Source organism: Manacus candei, unplaced genomic scaffold, assembly GCF_025592945.1.
Source record: "Manacus candei isolate 608988 ecotype Guabito, Panama unplaced genomic scaffold, ASM2559294v1 h1tg000014l, whole genome shotgun sequence".
NCBI classification, from domain to species: Eukaryota; Metazoa; Chordata; class Aves; order Passeriformes; family Pipridae; genus Manacus; species Manacus candei.
The window spans coordinates 80,924,541-80,947,038 of record NW_026138062.1 but is presented as its reverse complement, the minus strand read 5'-3'; the positions used below and the strand labels follow the sequence as shown (position 1 = coordinate 80,947,038).

Genomic DNA, 22,498 nt, shown 5'->3' with positions numbered 1-22,498 from the left:
AGCCATGGAATACCAGAGGGGTTTGGATTGGGAGAGACCTTAAAGCTCATCTCGTTCCACCCCCTGCCACGGGCAGGGATACCTTCCACTAGCCCAGGTTGCTCCAACCTGGCCTTGGACACTTCCAGGGATGCACAAAGCAGTGGGTTTCTATAAAATTACAATTCCAGAGATCATCCATATCCCACAGAAGTTCCTGTTCAAGCTGCTCAGGCCGTTGCTGAGCAGATTCCAAGGTGATTAATCCCAGTTTGCAATAAATTCATCAGTGGAGTTGAGTGTGTCCTGAGCCTTGTCCCAGGCTGGGGACCAAGACAAACTGCAATGGGAAACAAAATGTGTTTATTCATGGGGGCTGTGGTGAGGTCAGGAAACCTCCTCCTGGAGTCTGCAGGGGAAGGTGAGGAGCCTTTGAGAACAAGAGCTTTCAGCATGTGGAGTGAAACATCTCTGCACACATCAGAGGAGACATCAGGAGAGTGCTCATAGAAATAAACTCATTTACTATCAGAAATCCGAGGTGTTTGCATGTTACAAAAATAAAAATACAGTCACATTGTCATAAAACTCACCTTTTTTCTTTTTTTTTTTAGTATAAGTTAGCACTTTTACAAACAGACAACAAAAAAATGTTTCTAGGCACAGATTTCCAGTTGGTACCTCTCCAACTGCTCAGTGGCACTCAGGGATCAGGATCAGGATGACAGAGGACATCCCTGACGGGACTGGCTGTGTTGCCCGAGGGGGGGTGGTTTGATGCCAGCTGGGCATCAAAAGGTGGGGTCTCCAGGTGGGACTGCAGGAACTTTGGGCCCATTTTTGGAGCTTTGAGCGGGTTTTTGTTGAATTATTCCGAGCACGGAACTCTGTGCTCGCGCTGCTTTTGGGTGAGAGCAGGAGCCCGGGCCAGACCTGGCCTGGAGTAACGTTTGTCCCAGTCCAGTGCTCCCCTTGAATTCATTTCTCCTCATTTCTCCCAGCGATTTGTCTCGCCCCAGCGACCGCGCCACGACCTCCCCACAAAGCCAAGCTCCCTCCACAGGCCCCAAGGAAAAAGGTGCTGCCATGGTGCAAGTCGTGTCTTAACCCAATCGGAGCCTGAAGGACACTCAAGTGTGGGGTGAACCACCCTAAAAATGTCCCGTTTACCTTTGTTGGTGGTTCTCAGAGCTGACACAGAGCCCTCCTTTGCCTCCTGTGGTTGTGGCAGTGCTGGGTGGGATGAGACCCCTCCATGGGACTGTGACTCCTCTGAGGTGGGACCGCAGGAACCTCCCAGTTAACCCTGACCCGTCCCAGTCACCCCAATCCCACAGAACCGTGACGTGCCTTTGCCTCCACCAGACCACTTCACAAGAAAGGGGGATAGGAGAAGCTGAGGAGAGTTCTGAGGTTTTGGTCTAAACCAACATCAAATGTGTTTGTCTACTCCCAAAATATAGCTTTTACAAAACGTGACTCGTCCAGTGCTGCAGCCACGAAGCAATTTTCATTTTTGGGGTGAGGAATCAGCACCCTCATGGCAAGGAAACCATGGACTGGGGCTCTTGGCTCTCCGACCCAACAATTACTGAGGGGAAGACCAAGTGGACCTCCTGGTGAAGTGTTTTGTGAAGGTTTTCTTCCTTTGAACTGTCCTGGCTGATGAGGGATGCAAGGCCAAATCCAGACAGGATTTGGGTTAAACTTAGCACCACGCTTACCGGGGCGGCTCCTCAAGCCAGGCTTTAGCACTGCCAAAGTTCCTAGGGAAGGTCTGCCTTGTCTGTAAGGGATATGCTGACCGGTTCCAGCGGAGCACTGGGAATACTGGGATTATGGGGAGACCAGACAGCAGCATCTGGGCAGCATTTTGGGTCATGCCAAGCTGCTAAAGGTCACCTCTGAGCAGCAATGAGGATGTGGCAGTACCAAGGGGATGAACACTGGGCTTTGCCCCTTGGCTGGAAACACGAGCCACCAGTGAGGGGGTTAAAAACAAGCCATGAAGAGCCCACCTTAAATTTTAATGAGCTGGAGATGATTATTAAAGCCAGCAGCTGGAAGGAAGGTCCGAAAGGTTCCTAAAAGCTTTTAAAGGACGAATGTTGCTGTTGGGAAGCGCTAATGGGTTTTTTGGAAGATGTTGGTCCCACTGGAGAAACCTACGGGGGATCTGCTTGATGGTGCCAGTTAACTCCAGTGGGGTGGAAGGTCCATCAGCACCCTTGTTCATGGGAAGCCAGCCCTTGGACAGAAACAAGGAGTCCCCTCCCAGCTCTGCCAGCAGGTGCCTGGGCTTGAAGCCGGGAGAGCATTTCTTCAGGGATGCAAAGCCCTGGGAGACCCTTTCCCGCTCCCAGTGGTATTTGCACCTGACATTTTCGTGAACCTGTTTAGCAGAACCACAGCTCCTCATGGACCCAAAGCCTTTCCTCCCTTGCCAAGGCACAGAGAAACTCCTGCTGCCTCTGTGCCAGGAGATCTGGAGACAGGCAGGTGGAATTCCTCGGGGGGACCTTTCCCACACAGCGTTTTTGCTTTAGAAGAAATGTTTTAAGGCATTCAGGGCGTGATTTTTTTTTTAGCAGATTCGGTCACCCAGCCTCACGGGTGGGGAGATGCCCCAACAGAGGGGCAGATTTGGATGAAGGGGCAGAGATCCAGGGTTTGTGTGTGGAACCACAGCTTCATCTTCCTGAAAAAAAAATATACATTTGGAACAGCAACAAGCAGAGGAGCACATTGAATGCGGTCCACACTGGAGCGGGTGCTCGGCCAGGCACTGCAAACACCCAAAGCCTCAGGCCCCAGAGCATCCTGAGTACCCTCCACCCCCGGGATAAACCCTCCTGCTGCCGGAGCAGAGCCAGGCTTTCTAGGATTTCAGATCCTTGGATAACGTGTCCGTGTCGTTGGTGGTTCCCAGGTGGCTGTTGGGCACGATGCCCAGCGCCACCTCATTGTGGGGTTTCCCCAGCACGTTGTTCCCCCTGAACTTCATGAAGCGCTGCCCTGCCAAGAAGTACAGGATGGGGTCCAGGCAGCTGTTGGTGCTGGCCAGGGGCCGGGTCACCTTGTAGGCCAGGTTGATGGCGTTGAGGGTCTGGCAGCTCAGGTCCCAGCTCCGGAAGGAGTAGTACAGAGTCCGAGTGACGTGGAAAGGGAGGAAGCAGACGATGAAGACCACCAGGACGATGATGATCATCTTGACCGACTTCTTCTTGGAGCGGGAGAGGCGGGAGATGCCGCGCGTGGGCTGGAGCAGCCGCCGCGCCATCAGGCAGTAGCACACGATGATGGCGAGGAAGGGGATGCAGAAGAGCAGCACCAGCATCACCGAGCTGTAGATGACGAACTGGCCGAAGAGCTCCTTGCTGGAGGTGTCGTGGCAGGTGATGGTGTCGCCCTTGGCGCTGGTGGTGACGAAGAAGAGCACGGGCGACTGGCAGGCCACGGTCACCGCCCACACGGCCACCGACACGCGCCGGGCGTGCCGGACGTGCCCCCACTGCAGCGAGCGCAGCGGGTAGCAGATGCCCAGGAAGCGGTGGACGCTGATGCAGAGCAGGAAGAGGATGCTGCAGTAGAGGTTGGTGTAGAACAGGAAGCGGACTATCTTACACAGGCCCACGCTGAAGGGCCAGTTGTCTCCCATGGCGTAGTAGTACACCAGGAGGGGCAGCGACACCACGTAGAGCGTGTCCGAGATGGCCAGGTTGAACATGTAGGTGGTGGAGGCGTTCCAGGTCTTGATCCTGAAGATGAAGGCATAGAGGGCCAGCAGGTTGAGGAAGAGCCCCACCACGCACACGATGCCGTAGGAGACGGGCAGCAGGACGTACTTGAAGTCTTCATCAAATATGCACTTGTAGGGGTTGTCATCTGTGCCACCCGGGTCCAAGGAGCTGTTGGTGACTCTGGTCCAGTCTGGAGGGATCGTGAGGTTCGCCATTGCCCTGGAGGGGAAAGCAAAGAGGCCATAAGGACCTTCCCTGGGTGAGGGGGGTTAGATGAGAACACCCCAGTGCAACAGTGCTGTGACACGCCAGGAGGTCCAGGAGGTCATTATTACTGTTCCTACACCCTTCCCTTCTCCTCCCACCAAGGTTGCCATCAATGCTTGGCTGCTGCTGTCCCCAAGCGACCCACAAGCACAGCTGGCAGTGCCATCTCTGCAGGTGACAATGACTCCAGACTGGCCCTGTGTGCCTCCTGTCAGCTCATCACCTGCCCACAGGGACCACGGTGTTGGGTGCTGACACAGCTGAGGTGGTCCTTACCATGGAGGATTGATGGTCAAATAGATAAAAGGGAGCTTTATTTAACCTCGTTTTGCATCTGGAGCACAGAGGTGGAACTAAGGTGCACCAACAAATCCCGGGCTCAGTTCAATGTCCCAGTCCACCTTTCCAACCAGGTTCCCACAGAAATTTGGATTCCTGTATCCCAGAGCAGGAAAGATGCTCCATTATGTGTTTAACCAACCACGAAGAGTGACTCAGCTGAGCACCACGAAAATTGGGTCCTACTAAACCCCAGGCAGAGAGGGCAAGAAAGTGGAGCTGTGCTTTTCCAGGAGCAATCCCTGGGACTGGTCCTGATTTCAGAGGTCCTCAGCTCCTTCTGGCAGAGGAAACATCCCCACATCTGTAATCAAACCTTGCCAAAGGGTTGATTCACCATCACAGGGGCTTTGCCTGGGTTGGCTGTTATTGGTGAGGGTGGTTTTAACAGGGTTAGTGTTGGGCTGATGGTGACCAGCTCCCAGGTCCTGCTTGCTGGCCTTGAGACCCACTTCTCCAGCATCCCAGATGGTTTCTGCACGGGAATGATCTGAGCTGAGAGGAGGAAAATGGACTTGAAAGAGTCTCTGCAGACACACAGAGTCTGGCAGTGTCTGCGTGAGGAGGGACAAGGGCCCTTTTGTGTGTGGGGACAGCCCTGGACCCAGCTGACACCCGATCCCTGAGTGAGCCCATCACTCAGGAATCAAAGGAAAATGCATTTCCTCCCTTCCTGTAAGAGAGGCCGCCCCGATCCCAGCGCTGTGCCCTGTTACGGGAAGCTGTGGAAACGGGGGGTCACAGGGAGATGGATCCAGGGCAGGAGCTCAGGGACCAGGAGAAAAGGTTGGACAGAAGCCCTGACCCAAATCTCACTATGATTTTAGGTGGAAAGGAGCAATCCCAGCCCTCTCAGCTCTGACCTGGTGCCACTGTGCTGTGGGACAGCCTGGCCAGGCCCTTTCTCCTACACAAGCACCTACCCCTTCCTCCACCCCAAAAATAGCCAGAACCCCTCATTTCTCCCAAATTAAGCTCGCAAAGGATCCGTGTTTCTCTTCTTTCCCTCACCTTTGGAGGGCACCTCCACTCCACAAATGGAGATGTCCCCAGGAAACACCACAGGCCACAGTTTCCCCTCCTGTCCCCACGCTGACAAACAGCAGAGTTGAATTAGTTTTCTCCATGAAAAGTATTTTTCTGGGGGTGTTTTGGTTTCCTGGAGAGTTTTTTCAGTACCTTGAGCCAAGCTTAAAACAGGAAAGAGAGCTTGGATAAAAGATGTAATGACTTCATGACTTGGTTTGGATCCAGAGCTCTCCTGCCCCTACCCCAGGTCAGATCCTGCAGGGAGGGAGGCAGTGACAGTGTCCTGGAAGCTGCCAAACTGGTTGATCTCTCACTCCTTGAAAAGCACCTTGAGCTGATGGAGGAGGTGTGAAGTGATGCCCCCAGCCCATCACAAGGGGACACTCCAGTCCTTGTTCCAAAGACCGGAACAAACCTGTCCAGAAGTGGCACAGACACGATCCCTGCTGCTGTTCCCCCCATTTAACTGCTTTTCCCCTCCCAGCAGACCACAAAGAGCACTGGCTGAGGCCCCCACTGCCCAGGGATGTGAGTGGAAACCACACACATGCTAACACCCTGTACATCTGCAACATCTGTAAAACCCCAAATCTAACTTTAGGAACACTCTGTGATGAACACGAGGAGCCAGCACTGATCTTGCTCTGTCCTGGCCTCAGGGTTTTGCTTTTCCTGCCCTCAGATCATCTCTGGCCCCATCCTGCTTCCCTCGAGCCCTCAGCAGAGGGGCTGTGGCTGGGGAAGGAGAGGGTTAACAGCGCTCAGGCAGACAGCAAAACACTTCCCAGCTGCTCTTCTCCACAACTCCTGCCTTCCCTCAGAGCTTTGCAAATCTGTGGCCAGGCAGAGAGAGGTTGCCCACAGACATGGCAAGAGATTAAACGGGTCAGAGAGGCCACCGTGGCCGAGAGGAGCCACACAAGATGCAGGGAAGGATGACAGGGTTCCGGAGGGTTCCAGAGGCTGCAGCCTTGCAGGGGTTTCTCTGTGCCTTTCCATCTGCACCCCCTCTATCCCTGCAGACTGATGGGGACAAGCTCAGCCCCCTTTCCAGCCACCTCCCCACAGGCTCCTGAGGTAGAAAACCATACAAGGTGTTTCAAACCCCTCCCTAAGCCAAGGTGGGGAATCTCCTCTGGCTGCCACCACGGAGCCAGGGATGTGCCAGGAGCCAGGGATGTGCCACGTCGCCCATCTCCGTCTCCAGGACAAGGAGCAACACAAATGGGTCTCTCTGGCTGAATGGAGCCTTGTCCCCGCTGTCGTGCTCTCCCTCCTTTTCCCTCTGGAAATGCAAAAGCCTTTCTTGTTCATTTTTCACCCTCATTTTGCCCAGAATGCTCAGGACAAAACCTGCTGTGTCTGAGGGGCCTGTGGCTGCATCCACCCCCTCAATCCCAGCTCTGCTGCATCCACGGTGACCCGGAGGGGACACGGGCAGCCAAGGCATGTGAAGGCACAAAGGCTGGCACTGGCAGCTGCCCTTTACTGCCCACGGGCTGGATGGCACGAACACCAGCTCTGCCAGTGACACATCCAGCCCCTGGCAGGGACAGGGGAGGGCAGAAGCAACAGCGATCCCTGAGGATGCCAAGCAGGATGAATGCTCCCATCATTCCCCAAAGGTGACAACCACCTGCATCTGCTCCATCCTGTCTCCCAGCCCTTTCCAAGGACCTGGTTGCAATGCCTGGACCACCTCTCTCTCCAGCATGTTTAATCCCATGGGACATGGGGGTTTTTTTCCCAGAAAACTGGTAGTGAATGGGAGAAGAACCCGGTAATAAGAGGAGCCTGGGCAGATCCGTGCCCTGGAGGCCACATGCCCTGCAGTACATCTCCCCACAGGCATGTGCATGTGTTGTCAGCATCCCAAAATGCCCCTGTAACAGTATCTCCCATGGCTATTGGGATGAGTCAATATGGGGAAGGAGGGAGCTGTCACTGGAGAAGGTCACGGGCAGCACCCCGGGCCAGCAGAAAGGGACCACGGGCCGGACACTGAATTGCAGAGTAAAGGGCTTTAATCCTGATTTCTGCCCCATTTTTCAGCATTCCCAGTGCCATCCCAGTGGTCACCATCCATCCATTCCTGGGGAACCTGCCAGCAGCAGCAAAGTCCCTAAAGACATCCAAGCCCGACCAATTGACAGCTGCGATGGATCCGTTTTCACAGGCGGGGGTTGATGAGGTTTAATTGACCTTCCCAAATAATTAACGTGGATTAATTTACCAGCAGGACCCCACAGATGCAGCCCTTTGTCCTGCCACAGCTCCCGTCGCTTCCCACCGGAGGTCAAAACCAAGACCCACTTCCCACATCTCCACCACCTCCTTTCCAAGGGACACCAGGAGAGTGGGGGTGTTCTCCCTGCCCTAATTTACAGGCATTTAGTGGACTTATCAAAAAAAAAGGAGCTACTCCGGACCCTGGGAAGCAAACGACCTGGCATGGTTTTTCCCTCCTCTGGGACTGTGGTCAAACCCTCCACGACCCAACACAAGCCGGCGGCGCGTTTGGACACCCCCGAGCCCGGCGGGTTGGAGAGGAGAGACGGGACCAGGTTGAAACCTGAGCCTGCCCAAACTGCCTGGTTGGCATCTGCCCTTTCCCCTGGGCTCCTGTCTGCCACACTGACCTTCAGAGCCTTCCTCCTCCGTGCTGACTCCGGCCAGCATGGGCTGAGACATCCCCTGCTGTCCCAGTGCCACCACCACAGCTCCCCCAGTTCCACCATCCCCAGCTGTCCCAGTGCCACCATCCCCAGCTGTCCCAGTGCCACCATCCCCAGCTCTTCCCAGAGCTTCTCCCCAGCGATCCCAAGGCAAGGTACCTCCAGGATCCATTTCCAGGATACCCAAGCAGCTTCAGGGGCTTTATCCATCTCCCTGCCTGGAGCCTCAGGCATGTCCCTCTTTTATCCCCAAGGGGTCTGACCTACCCCTTCCTCCACCCCAAAAATAGCCAGAACCCCTCATTTCTCCCAAATTAAGCTCGCAAAGGATGCGAGCTTCTTTCCCTCACCTTTGGAGGGCACCTCCACTCCACAAATGGAGCTGTCCCCAGGAAGCAGCCATGGGCCTCAGTTTCCCCTCCTGTCCCCAGGCTGACAAACAGCAGAGTTGAATTAGTTTTCTCCATGAAAAGTATTTTTCTGGGAGTGTTTTGGTTTCCTGGAGGGTTTTTTCAGTACCTTGAGCCAAGCTCAAAAGAGGAAAGGGAGCTTGGATAAAAGATGTAACGACTTTATGGTTTTGTTCATAGGTCAAATAAAATGTTTTGCTTTGGGACAAATGATTTTTTCAGGGAATTTCTGTTTTCCCCCAAGAAACTCCCTGAATTCCTCTCTGAATCCATCCCCCTTCCAACCTTTGCTTCCCAGGTGGTACCAAAACCTTCTGCCTCGGTCCCCACCCTGGGAAATCAATCCCATTGATTCCCAGCACGGCAGGTCTCTGGGGATGGATCCTGCTGGCAGCAAACATCAACCCAGGTCAATATTTAATCCCTCCATCAACACTTCCTTCCTGCTTTGGCAAAGGTGATGCTCCTTGCCTGCTTTACCCCTGCATCCCTATTTCACCTTCTCCCCAGGAGGTGCTGCAGCATCCCATGGGACAGGGGGAGGATCCTATTTGAGCCCCCAGACCTTGCTTTTTATTTATTGCACATGAAAAATGGGACACTTGCATCTTTTAGGCTTCCTGGAGGTGTTTATACCAGGAATTTGGCTTTGGTTTTGCCCTCCATGATTTTCTGGTGCTCGCTGAAGGAAGCAACAGCTGGACCCGGAGTCGAGTGTGGGACCACTTTGCATCAATCCTCTGCTTTTTGGTGACTGTTTTCCCCTCCAAGCTCCATATCTGGGAGAAATTACATTTCCACGGAGACCTACCAGCCCAAGGGAGCCACCCAGTAACCCCACAACCACTCTGGCAACCCCAAACTTCTGGGAGATAACCAGAGACCTCGGATAACACAATTATCAGGCTCCACCACGGCACCAGTCGCCGGGAAGCCAAAGCACCGCCATGGGGTGGACTTTGGGGGATGATTTTCTCCTCCATGGAAGCCACAGGGTCTTTGCTCTGTGGCCTGGTTTCCTGAGGGGTGCTGAGCAGGGAGGAGGGAGCCCAGTGTGGCCCCAGCACGCTCCAGTGCCGGCCAACTATTCATGGCTTTGGCTCCATGTCAAGAGCCGGAGATAAAAATCGCACTGGGCAGAGACAGGATAAAGTCACTCAGTGCCATGACAGTCCAAAATACTTCTGGGGGTTTTAGAAACCACTAAACCCCAAAACACGGCCGTGCTTCAAGGCTTGGCATATTTAGGGGTCTCCTCCTTAACCCATCAGGCGTCGAGGCTGAAGTTCCCTTTGCTTGAGTAGAAATAAGAGGAATTTGGTGGTACAAAAGAGCCCAATTTTGGCAGCAGTGACCTTGAGCCAGGGGCACCATCCCCCAGTGTCAGTGGCCCCACAAGAGCAGGGTTTGCTGCTCCTCACCTCGTGCACAGGAAGGCAGTGGGTTGCCAAATGGGTTTTGCAAGAACCCGATAAGAAAACTGGAACAGAAGGAGAAATTTGACATTTTGCCCTTAAAGTTGTTCCTGCAGTGATGCCAGGCAGTGCCCAGCTCTGAGAAAGAAGGGTGTCTGGGGGGAAAGAAGGGCGTTTTGGGGGTTAGGAGCTGCTAAAAGGAGTCAAAGGGTTTGAAATCAGAGCGTCACCCATTCCAGTGTAAATTAAAACACCCTTAAAGAGATTAAAGAGGGACCCAAGCATGAAAAGAGGTGGAAAAACACACGTTGGAGCAAGCAGGGAGCGAGCTCCACGGCTTTGAGCAGAGGTGTGTACGGGAAATCCCGGATAAACAGCCAGTGAATTCCCCCGGGAGGGGAGAAACCGAGCGGCAAAGAGATGATCGTGAATTAATGCATAAAAAATCAAATGAATCAGGCCAAGAGGAGCAAAGGGAGCAGGAGCTTCCTAGCTTCCTCGAGTGCACGGCTCGGCAGCTCCTGCCAGCGGCTCGGCGCGGGCTGCTGCTCCCAGCCCCCGGCCTGGGGGCATTTTTGGGGTTTTTGGGGCAGTTTGAGTGGTAGTCCAGGCAGTTTGTGGGAATGTGAGGAGAAATGGGGGTCGGCTCTGCCCGTGCAGTGTCCCGCTCCCCACTTTGTGTGCGTGGGGACTCTCTGGCACCCGTGGCACCCACCCCGCAGCAAGTGCCACCCCATGTGTGCGTGTGTGTCGGTGTGTCGGTGTGTCCGTGTGTCGGTGTGTCCGTGTGTCGGTGTGTCAGTGTGTCCGTGTGTCGGTGTGTCAGTGTGTCCGTGTGTCGGTGTGTCCGTGTGTCGGTGTGTCCGTGTGTCGGTGTGTCCGTGTGTCGGTGTGTCGGTGTGTCGGTGTGTCCGTGTGTCGGTGTGTCCGTGTGTCGGTGTGTCCGTGTGTCGGTGTGTCCGTGTGTCCGTGTGTCGGTGTGTCCGTGTGTCGGTGTGCCCGTGTGTCCGTGTGTCGGTGTGTCCGTGTGTCGGTGTGTCTGTGTGTCGGTGTGTCCGTGTGTCGGCGTGTCCGTGTGTCCGTGTCCCACCCATGCGTGTACGTGAGTGTGCGTGTCCCCCACCCATGTGTGCGTCCCACCCGTCTGTGCGTGTGTCCCCCACCCACGTCCCCGCTCCCACCCGACCCCGGGGGTCGCTCCCCCACCGTCCCTCCCTGTCGCATCCCATTGTCCCGCCATGGTCCCATTATCCCCCCGCTGTGCCCCCACTGTCCCCCCGGCCGCTGCCACCGCGCTCACCGGGCGATGCCGAGCTGGGGGTCGGTGCCGGGGTCGGTGCCGGGGTCGGTGCCGGGGTCGGAGCCGATGGCCCCGCTCAGGAGGGCGGCGGAGGCAGCGCCATGCCCGGTCCGCTCCTTGCCCCGCTCCTTGTCCCGGTGCCGGTGCCGCGTGTGAGCCGGGACGGGGTCGGGGGTGGGGCCGCACCGCCCTCCCGGCGCCGGGAACAGGACTGGGAACGGGGCAGGACCGGGGCCAGGACCGCCCCCACCAGTGCTGGGACCGCCCCCACCCCCGGGACGGGACAGGAGTGCTCCTGCCGGGATGGGGACACGGTGGGATTAGGGCTAGGACAGGGACGGGACACCCCCCGCAGAGGCTGTGATCGGAACAGGAGCCGGGATGGGACCATGGATGGGACCGGGATTAGGGCTAGAGCAGGAGCCCCCCGCTCCCGCTGCCGGGAATGGGAGTATGGATGGGATCAGGGCTGGGAGCGGGACCGGGCACCGACCGCTCCTCCCTTGACCCCCGGGAACGGGACCGGGATACGGGCTAAGGCAGGAACCCCCCATCCTCCAGGAATGTCAGTCCTCCAAGGGCTGACACTGGAGAGGGATGATCGCCTCCCAAATACCCCCCCGGGGACGGGACCAGGGACGGCGATACCGAAAAAAGGCAGAAACAAACTCCTGAACAGCAATTTATGGGTGTTCCAAAGGGCTTTGTTTATTATTGCTCTCCTGGGAACTGCGGGGGGCTGGGCTCAGCCACAAACGGGGCTCCAGCTCCCTCAGGGAGGAGCAGACCTGTCCGAATCCCTCTGCTGGGATGCAAAACATCTGCAGAAACATAAGGGGTATTGGACCATCCTGTGGAAGAGAAGTCCTTCAAGGGCCCTGCATTTCTAGGAAATAGTTTGGGTGCTGGGGGTGTTAGCTGGGAGGTTGTGTCTGCCATATCCCCCCAACACCCTGTGGAGATGCTCTGGGATCTGTCTCCATTTATCCCTGTCACGACAAGGCTTCCCGAGAAGCTTTGGGAAGCTGTGGAGGGCCCCCACCTCCACCTTTGTAGCCTGCCCTAAATTTCTAGGAAATATATCAAGTTTGGGTTCTGTGAGTGTGAGCTGGGAGGTCATACCCCCCATATCATCTCTGGAGTCTGTCCCTGCTGTGTCCTGGCACAACACAGCCTCCCAAGAAGCTGCAGGAAGCTCTGGAGGGCCACCACCCTCTCCCTGCGGGTGACTGCTGCCCGAGGGACGATGGCCAGGTCCAACCCTACCTCCCCAGTGGGGATCACTCACCTGGGTGACAAACCTCCAAATCTGGGGGGTGCTGGAGGTTCCCTGGCTGGGCTGGGGCTGGAGAACGAGCCCCATTGTTTTCCATGGCCGTGGGTTCCCCCTTGCATTCCCCATCTGCGGCCCTGGGTGGGAGCCAGATCCTCCTGCTCCAGCTGGATCTCATTCCATGGAGGGGCTCCTCGGCTATGACCGGGAGAGGACCACAAAGCCCCCGATGGAGAGGGGGAAGGGCACCAGTGCCATCTATTATTCAGCAGCAGAAAGCAGCAGCCGGCTGAGGAGGAGGATATGAAGGCCTGGCACGGAAACGTGGCTGCACAGATCTTGCTGATGGACATCCATGCCAGAAAAGAAGGGGAAAAAAATATGCCCGTTTCCTCCTTCTGACGTAATCTGTTTAAGGAGGGAAAACAATACATCACGTCGCAGCTATTTGGGGCTGATAAGGAGGAAGGACGAGCTCGTTGCTTGCGCAGGGGGAGATGCCTGGGCAGAGCTCTTGAGTGAGGTGAAGTGCCCTGGGTGCCCAGTTAAACCCAGCTCTCCTGGATTGGGAAGCACTTCTTGGGCAAAGGTTGGGTTAACCGGCCCACAGCACCTTGGTTTCATCCCCCAAATCCTTCACCCCGGCTCCCTCCAAAGGAGGGACTATGTCCAGGGGTGATGGATGGAGCTGTGGATGATTTCCAGAGGCTTGTTTGTGACCCGTGGGGGGGTTGCTGCTGCTCAGCAGCCCTTGCCTGGCGCCGTCTCCCCCAGCCTGGTCCTCCAGGGGCTGAACACCCGCAGATCTTCCACCACAAGATGAAGCCAAAAGGCTCAAAAACAAGAGGAAGGCGCCTTTTCCATCTCCACGGGTGATTAATTATGGCCACGACCTCCGGAGTGCTTTGGTTGCTGGATGCTTCCACAGGCAAGAGGAGATGTTTTTCTAAGAGCTTGTTTGGAGCAGGAAAGTGGTCCCCTGGAGAGTCCTCTTCCCATCACACCTTTTCCAAGCCTGGTTGAAGTCCCAGCAGCTTCCCAGCCTCACTGCCCACTGCAAGGAAAAGCCTTTCCTTTCCCTCCTTTTGCCTTCTCTCACCTTTTCCCACTCGTTTGGGCAGGAGGCACATGGGAGGAGGGTGAAGGGTGCCCACCCTGACCCACCCTCCTGATTCCTGCCCTTCATGCAGGCGACGCTCACCTATTACCCAGGGCACCCAAACCAAGAGCCTCCCTGCCCCCAAATCTCCATTTCCCAGCTCCAGAGCGGCTCAAAGAAGCCAAAGGAAGAGGCAGATGTTTCAAATCCCATTGAGAAGGGAATGATTTGTGCAGCTGCAGCAGCAGAACACGGCGGCGAGACCCGTGCGAGCCGACCTGGAAAGCGGCCCCACAGTTCCCTCCACAGCTTCATTTTTCAGCTGTTTTGGCAGCAGGGCAGGTTTCTAAGGCACTTTCAAAACATTTCCATGTTGACTAGTGGGGAGGAATGTGATACAGGAATGGGAGGAGCTGGGTGGCCACGGCAGAGCCCTGCTGTGCTGCACCCATGGGTGCAGCTGAAACCCGCAGGGAGACACCAGAAGGGCTTGAGACAAGCTGAGATCTAGCAAATCTCTTTTCACTGCTTGTTTTTTTAAAGTCTTAGTGGAAGAAAGGATGGAATGTCTGCAGATTTGTCGGGTTGAGCCTGCAGACCTGCCTGGCATTGGCTGGTGGGAGAGGAGAGGATGAATGTTCATCTAAATCTGTGCCAGTGAAAACTGATGCCCTGATCCAACGTGACTTGATCACTTCTTGTGGTCTCTTGGCTGGCAAGATGCCCAGCCACCTAACTGGGAGGCAGAAATGTGCCCTGTGTGATGCAGGGGGCACATCCCATGGGAACAGGAGGCACATTCCGTGGGAGCAGCTCTGATTTTGCTGCCTCGCAGGGTGGCTGCATTTCCCCTCCAGGACGCCCTGATTCAGGACCATCAGCAACTTTGAAGGATATATGAGGGGCAGCAAAAGCCAACCCAGCTGGAGAATGAAGCCTCTGCTCATGGTGCCAACAGGGTCAGGTGGGGCTGGTACCCACTGGCTGCTCTGGAGACATGGGAGCACCTTCCCAGCAGCCAAGGAGCTCCAAAATAGGGTTGGTTAGTTGGAGGTGGGAGCTGGGGCTGGAATAAGGTTGGAAAAGCCCTCTAAGATCGAGTCTGACTGTAAACCCAGCACCACTAACCCACGCCCCCAAGTGCCGCATCTGCAGGTTCTTTGCACAGTTCCAGGGGCTGGGATTCCACCACTCCCCTGGGCAGCCTGTTCCCAATGCCTGGACACCCTTTCAGGGAAGAAATGTCTCCAAATATCCAACCTAAGCCTACCCTGGTGTAACTTGAGGCCATTTCTCCTCATGCTGTACCTCTGTCCATCCCTCGGTGCTCTGTATGAATCCCCTCCTGCCACCCCAGAGATGCTGGTGGGTGGGTGCTGAGCTAAGAGAGGCACTTCCCACCCTTTTCCCACTAATCCCTTCGAGGAGACCTCCCAGGTGGGTGCAAACAGGGCACAGGGGACCTTTGCTGCCTGGGGCTGGTGCAGTTTGGGGAAGAGGCCCTTGGAGGGGACCTGATGCTCGTGGTGCTGTCTGGAAGCAGCTGCAAACAGTGACACTTGTCCACATTGCTTTAGTGCACAGAGGGCTTTGCTCTGTGGCTTTGGCCAGCTGGGTGTGTGTTTTCTCTCCTCCGCCAGCAGTTGGGTTGGTTTTTTTTAGCCCAGCTTTCGTTTCCTCCCCCCTGAGCTCCCCAGCCCTCCTCCGGAGGGCTCCGGAGCACCAGGGCGATGGAGGAGCCACTCACGTTTCCTCCCAGGTCCTACAGAACCCAGGTTTTTTTGGGACGTGTTTGCAGCCTCCAAGGGCATCCCCCTCCCTCAGGATGGTGCTTGCAAAGGTACTGCAAGGCAGCTGGGCCCTGAAACAGGAGCATCCTGTTGTGGCCAACAATGTTGCCTCTATGAAGACTGTAAATAAACACATCACAGTGTGTTAAAATTAACCCATCGGCCTGGCCTACGTGTGCTGTGGGTTCCCAGACGTGCAGGGAGGGAAGGGGGATCACAGCAAAGCCACAAAACCCCTCAGGGTCAGCTCTGGCAGGGGCAGCTCTGCTGCTGCTGACCCCACTGATGGCTTTCTTCGAGCAGACATGCTGAGCTTTCTGCCAAATTTCATTTCCTCTTCTGCACCTCCCTCTGGGACTGCCTAGAGAATAGTAAATAAGACAGAGATTGAAAAAAAAACCCAACAGCCGAGGTCTTACTCAAGAGGCTTTGAGTGAGTTGCAAGAACAGGAGGTGCTGGAAAAGGTGTCCAGGAGGAGAGAACTTTCCCCCAGCATGGCTGGTGCTGCTGGAAGAGGTTCTGCACTGATCCTGGTGTTCAATGACACAGGTAAACACATGTCCAGAAACCAAGCCTTCCTAAAACCAGCAGCAGAGACCCATCCACCTCATGGTCCGAGCCTAAAATAGTGCCGGGGTGGGGAGGCTCTCCTGGAAAAGGCTCATTGCTCTCTTTGCAGAGCTGCTGGAGAGCTGTGCAGGACAGGCCCCACCACACATGGAGCCCTGGGAGCAGCGTGGTGGGACACAGTGGGCATGGGCAGCTGGACCCTGGGGGCCAATTGCCCCCCAAATTTGGGGGGGTCAGTGCTTGACTGAAGGTGCAAACACAGCCTGGCACCACACTGGAATTCTTCCAGCTGGAAAGTGGCTCAAGGGATGTTTTTTTACCTATCCCTCATGAAAGACTGGCAGACAGGAACCACAGAGGGATTCAGGAGCAAATTCCCAGCAAAGCTGGGGGAAAAACCATTTTACAGCAGTTTTGTGGGTCATTATTGCTGCTCTCAGCTCCCAGCACTGAGACCACGGGGACCAGCACAGGTCCCACCCTGGAATCCCTTTGTTTCCAAAAAAAACGCCTTGTGCTCACTTTTGAAGTCACTTCCTTCCCCTCCTGCTCCAAAACAACATTTGCATCCTCAGGGGGATTCCCGCTGAGCCGACCCAGGGAACGGCACTGGGAGCACACATGGATGTGTGGAGCCCGGGAAGCTGCTGCTCCCTGTGGGTGCCACGTGCTCCTTGTCCAGCTCAGCCCAGGAAACAAGAGGTTTTGTCAGCCCCAATGAGTCCAGCCCATGCATGGAGCCCACTGGGGATTCCATCTAAATTCATATTCCAAATAGGGTGAAAGAATCACACCAAGTCCCTCTTTAGACCCCGAACTGGACACCCCCTGATTTGATGGGTGAGGGCACCATCACAGCTCCACGATGCCCAAACACCCCTCCTGAGTGACCCATCCTGCTTCCTGCCCTTTGGAAGAAGGTTGGTGGCCCCCTCTTCCACTCAACTCATCCTTTAGCACCTTCCCCATGGACACAAACTCTGTTGGCAGCAAACCAACATTAGGGCTGCTAAAAACAGTGGAATCATTGAGGCAGGAAAAGACCTTTAAGACCATGGAGTTCCCCAGAACTACCACCACTAAACCATGTCCCCAAGTGCCACATCCACACAGCTTTTAAATGCCTCCAGGGATAGGGATTCCACAGCCCTGAGCAGGAAAACCTCCCTGCAGAGGATGGATACAACTCAGCTGCTCCATTTTCAAACCTCTCCTAACATCAAGATTATTTTTTCTTTTTGCAATATCCCCCATTTTCTCATTTAAAACACCAATTAAACTCGAACTGGGCTCATGGTACCCACCCTCAGGAGTGCAGAGCCATGTGACCAACCCCTATTTCCCTGGCCAGGGCTGGAGCAAGGAAGGAAGGTGGGAAATCCCCGCGGATTTCTCCAGGCTGACGGTGTGTGTTCCAGCATGGATGTGGATTTGTTTTAAGCAAGCGAGGTTGGAAGCACTTTCTTTCCCGTGTCCACCCCACATAACCCACCTCCCAGGAGGGAGACCAGCCCTGAGGCTCCTTCCCAGCTGGAATCATTGTCAGGAGGCCAATATTCTTATCTAGGGCCTGGCTGGTGTTTCTTAGTTGGACCTTTGCCACCGCAGTTAAAATATCTCTCCCACCACTCCCAGCATTTAAAGGTCACGTTCCAGGGATTAATCCAGAGGCTCTCAGACTGGCATCACAGACGGGACTGACATGGAGCAAAAGCCTCCTGGTGCTCTGTGTGTGCTCCCAGTGCTGGACATCCCCTGGCTGGGAGTGGGTTTGCCACCAGCAGCAGGTTTGACATCCTCGGTGAGATATCAGCAATTCTGAGCTAAACGGAGGCCAATTCCTCCTGGCCAAACAAAATTCCTTGCAAACCTACTTCCAGCTTTTGGCCAAGCTACCCTGGGAAGTCCAGATTTGCAAAACAAGCTCTGGAGGCGACAGTGTTTGTTTGACCAGCTCTTCCAGTTGGTCCCGTGCGTGGTTTTTGCCCAAACAAGTCCTGGAATAAAAGGAAGGGGTTTCCAAGTTAAATACAAGTGAAGAGTAATCGAGTGCTTAATGAAGTGGGTATTGGTTAGGCCAGCTCTAAGTGAGAGGATAAGCTGGGCCTAAGGAGCAGAGGGTGTGTAGGCAAGGAGAGAGGGAAGGGGAAGAGAAGTGATGATCCCGTTATCCCCCGGGAATATCCCCCGGGAAAGAGAGGGAGTCGATTGTGACACAGAGGGGGGCAAGGAAGGACAGTGGGACCTGCAGTTTGTCCTCTGCACTGGGCCCCAGTCTCTATCTCAAACTGGGGGAGTCATGGGGAGCTTTGCCAAGACCAGTGTCCTGTGTTAGAGGGATCCATGGGGAGACCCCACAGATGATCCTTCCATTTAATTCTGTTCCTGGCACAGGTTGCCCAGAGAAGCTGTGGCTGCCCCGTCCCTGGAAGTGCTCAAGGCCAGGTTGGACAAGGCTTGGAGCAACCTGAGCTAGTGGAAGGTGTGCTGGGGTTGGAACTGGATGATCTCTAAGGTCCCTCCCAACACAACCCATTCCATGATTCTTCCCCACAGTCTCTGCCCTGTGTATTATTATTTTTTGCTGATTTAATATGAACATGTGTTTGACTTAGGCATTTAGAGACCAAAGGGCCTTTCAATACAGGGGGTCCCATGCCATGCAAGCCAGGTCTTGATCTTCCTTTTGGCCATTCAGGCAGGTCTTTTTGGATCAGGAGAGCTGAGCTGACCTTTTCCAGGCTGAAAAGTGAACGGCTGGTCACCAGCAGAGACTTCCCAGCCCATTTGCAGTGAAGGGGAAAGCTCTGGGTTTGCAGGGAGAGATGGACCCAAGGAAAACAGGTGATGGCTTCGCTCCCTTTCAAGGTTTGTCCCAACCAACTTGGTGCAGCCTGGGCAGGGATCAGGGTTCAGCAGCAGCTTGAAGGACACCCTGGACATGGTCTGGACCCTGAAGCCACCATCTCCCTCGGGCTGGTCACTGTTATTAAACTGAACCACAGGCTCGTGTAGGAACAACAGACGTCTCAGCGTCACTGGGATCTACCTATTCCTGTGAGGGAAGACCCTTCCCTTAGCCCAGTGCTCCCAGGTGCTTCCTGGTGATTCCAGGGGACTGTCCAAGTTCTCCCTTTCAGTGAGTCATGGGGTAACCATGGCAAAGCCTTGGGATGTGCTTGGAGGCACAGACAGAGCCCTCAGGGCTTTGTGATTGTCAGAATAAACAGATCATCTGATAAGGAAAGGCCAGGCAGAGATAATTTCAGGAGCAGGTATTTGGAAGGGAAGTGGATGGAGATTTCTCTCCAGATAGACACTCACCAGGGAGAGGGATTGCCTCCAGTTTCCATAGGAGTGAGTCACTCACCTTCCTGCAGCAGGAGGAAACCCTCCTGCTCTCATGGAACCCTATAGGTTGGCACTGCACCAACCTTTCCTTTGGAACAAGGCAGCTATTTTGGGATACAATGCTCTGCTTCTTCGTGCGTCCCCCAGGGCCAACAGGGTGGGCTGGGGAATCCCTGGGACAGTGCTGATCCTCCACACCACCCTGCTTCCATGATCCCTGTCCCTCCATGGCTATGGGGTGATGGCAACAGCTTGGACCAGTGGGAAAAGCTGATGGGCAACTCTGGGCAAGGCTCTTTGCTCATGCTGACCAGCTCAGCAGAGCCCTGGAGTCCAGGGAAACCTCTGAATGTCCCCACAGGGGGAGGGATTTGTGGGCATCCTGAAGCTGTGGCTGCCCCATCCCTGGAAGTGTCCAAAGCCAGGTTGGATGGGGCTGGGAGCAACCTGGGATAGCAGAAGGTGGAGCATGGATGGAGCAGGGGGTCCCTTGGTGCTCAGAGTCCTGTTCCCCCATCCCTCCACCCCTGTTAGCAGGTCCTGGGGGGGTTCTCTGCTTCACTGTGGGGGACTGATTGCCAGGAGAGCTTGTCCATGTGAGCCCAGACTTCAGCACAGAATACCTGGGGCTGGGGGGTCATCTGGGCTCTCTGCTCCAAGCCTGACCTTCAGCAAGCTCAGGCTGTGTTGAGGACAGGCTTAACTGTCTGCAAGGATGGAGATTTTCCTGCTCCTCTTCAGGTCCTTGGGCAGCCCTGCCTCCAGCAAGTCAAGGTGCTCCCCAAGCTGGTGCTGCTCCCAAACTCCCTGAGCATTCCCATTCTATCATGCAGGTGGTTACAAGAGTGATGGAGCCTGAGAGAGCTCTTGAGTTTGCCCTGGTCCTCCAGCCCTCCCTGGACCGTGCAGGAGAGGGGCTCAGGAGTGCAGCTGCAGGGGGACATTGTGTCTGTGGGATAAACAGCCAGAAACTGGGTTAACCCTTCCCCTCCCTTTTCCTCCAAGCTTTCTCACTCACTTCCTGAAGAGTTCAGGGTGTTTCATCATCAGGTAAGAGAAAGGAAAAGTCATTGGGAGTTTGTGGTTAGATTTGAGAGGAGTTTCATGCTCCCCATGGGTGTGTGCCAAGGTCTTGTGGGCACTCTCCAGCACTTGGGGCTGCCTTGGGGCTGCCAGCTCCTTATCCAAAGGGCTCTCTTCCCAGGTTCCCAGGATGGTGTCCCTGAGCCCTGTCCCAACAGCCTGGAAACACTTCCTATATCATTCCCCCTTAGGTCAAGCAGGATCCCCAAGGGTAAGTTGCTCAGGATTGTGTCCAGGTGGCTTTGGAATATCCCCAGGGAGGGACTGCACACCCTCCCTGGGTAACCTATTCCAGTGCTCCATCACCTTCACAGTAAAGTTCTTCCTTATGCAGAATTTCATGGAGATCCCACTTTTGGGGTTGTCCTGTCCTGATTTCCCCAGATTTGCCCGTCCCAAAATTGACTGCAGTGTAGCAGTTACAAATATCATGTCAACCTGAGTGCCTGGAACAAGGTGGCACCTCAGCAAGGAGCTGGAACTAAATTTAAAGCAGTTTTATTACTTAGAGTGGACTTTATTCTGTAAGAATAATTTCTTTTTAATAAAGATTTTTAAAGGCTTTATTGGCAATTGAATTGCACTTTAAAAACATTAACTGAAACATAACATAATAAAAGTAGTTCAGTTATGAAAATAACTGTTTTGACAGTTGACACAAGGCCTGTTGACACAAGGGCCTCCCAGCTCAAATTCAGCTCTTGTGGGCACCATCTCAGCACATGGCAACACCTGCATGACCAGATGCTCTCTGGGGACAGGGTCATGGCCCTGTGCCACCCAATGCCACCCTCATTTGGGGTCCCCATGCAGCTGGGTGTCCCCAGGATGGCAGTGAGGAATGAGAGGGCCTTTGGGGAGGAGTGGGATGAGGAGAAATCATAGAGGGCTGACAAAAACATGGGCAAGGCAAAGGGCTGCATTTAGGGCTTAGTGAGACCAGAGGAGGGGACTGACCAGCATTGATCAGATCCAAGGGACAGACTTCCCTGGGAAATGACTTTTGTAACTGGAAAAGGAAAGTCAGGGGACAAAAAAATACTCCCACGTCCTGGCCAGGGCAACCTGCACCCCCAGGCAGTGTTTCCTTCCCGTCCTTGTCTGGCAGGTCCATCTCACCCAGGGCATGGAGATGCTCTGTGTCTGCAAAGTTCATCCCAGCTTATGCAACCACGGGGTTGTGGTGTCCTGGAACCACTAACACGCATCCCCCACGTCCTGGGGGGCTTCTCTGCCTCACTGTGGGGGACTGATTGCCAGGAGAACTTGTCCAAGTGAACCCAGACTTCAGCACAGAATACCTGGGGCTGGGGGCTCATCTGGGCTCTCTGCTCCAAGCCTGACCTTCAACGAGCTCAGGCTGTGTCGAGGACAGGCTTAACTGTCTGCAAGGATGGAGATTTTCCTGCTCCTCTTCAGGTCCTCGGGCAGCCCTGCCTGCAGCAAGTCAAGGTGCTCCCCAGATAGCCCCCCAGGTGCTATCCCAGAGCCAGGAGCTGGGTGTTCGTGGCATGGGGCTGCTCAGGGCATTCCTGCACTGCCGGGATCCCGTCGTGTCCCAGCCTGAGCTGGGCCCTGCCAAGCGTGGCACAGCCAGTGAGTCAGACACCACAGCCAGCCCTGCCTGGCATTTCTGGGAGTCTGGGCATGCAGGAGAGCAAACAGCAGCAGAGAAAGGTGCCCGTGGTGGCAGCAGCAGAGAGAAAGGATGGCAAAGCTTGTGTTGCACGTTTTAGATGCCATGAGCCCACCTGGGAGAGCCTGGGCTTCATGGCACAGTTCAGCTCCTGCAAATGTTGGCCAGATCATGGAATCATGGAATGGTTTGGGTTGGGGGGGACATTAAAGACCATCCAGTCCCACCCCCTTCCATGGGCAGGGACACCTTCCACTAGCCCAGGTTGCTCCAACCTGGCCTTGGACACTTCCAGGGATCCAGGGGCAGCCACAGCTTCTCTGGGTAGCCTGTGCCAGGGCCTCCCCACCCTCCCAGCCAAGAATCCTCCCCAGTATCCCACCTAAACCTTCTCTCTTTCCATTTGATACCATTCCCTGTGTTCTGTCCCTCCATCCCTTGCCCCCAGTCCCTCTCCAGCTCTCCTGGAGCCCCTTTAGGCCCTGCAAGGGACTCTCAGCTCTCCCTGGAGCCTTCTCTTCTCCAGGGGACCCCCCCCAGC

At 55.2% G+C, this 22,498-nt stretch overlaps 2 protein-coding genes across 2 annotated transcripts in view; one reads left to right on the top strand and one right to left on the bottom strand.

Moving 5' to 3' along the window:
• Positions 1 to 22,498, top strand: part of LOC127467504 (uncharacterized) — a 229,949-nt gene that overhangs the window by 90,508 nt on the left and 116,943 nt on the right. The window lies entirely within an intron of this gene.
• P2RY2 (purinergic receptor P2Y2) lies at positions 484 to 11,350 on the bottom strand. Its single transcript, XM_051779538.1, has 2 exons — positions 11,155 to 11,350; positions 484 to 3,938 (listed from the first exon to the last, which is right to left on the bottom strand). Exon 2 carries the CDS (start codon positions 3,932 to 3,934, stop codon positions 2,858 to 2,860), a length of 1,077 nt encoding a protein of 358 aa, XP_051635498.1. The 5' UTR covers positions 3,935 to 3,938; positions 11,155 to 11,350; the 3' UTR covers positions 484 to 2,857.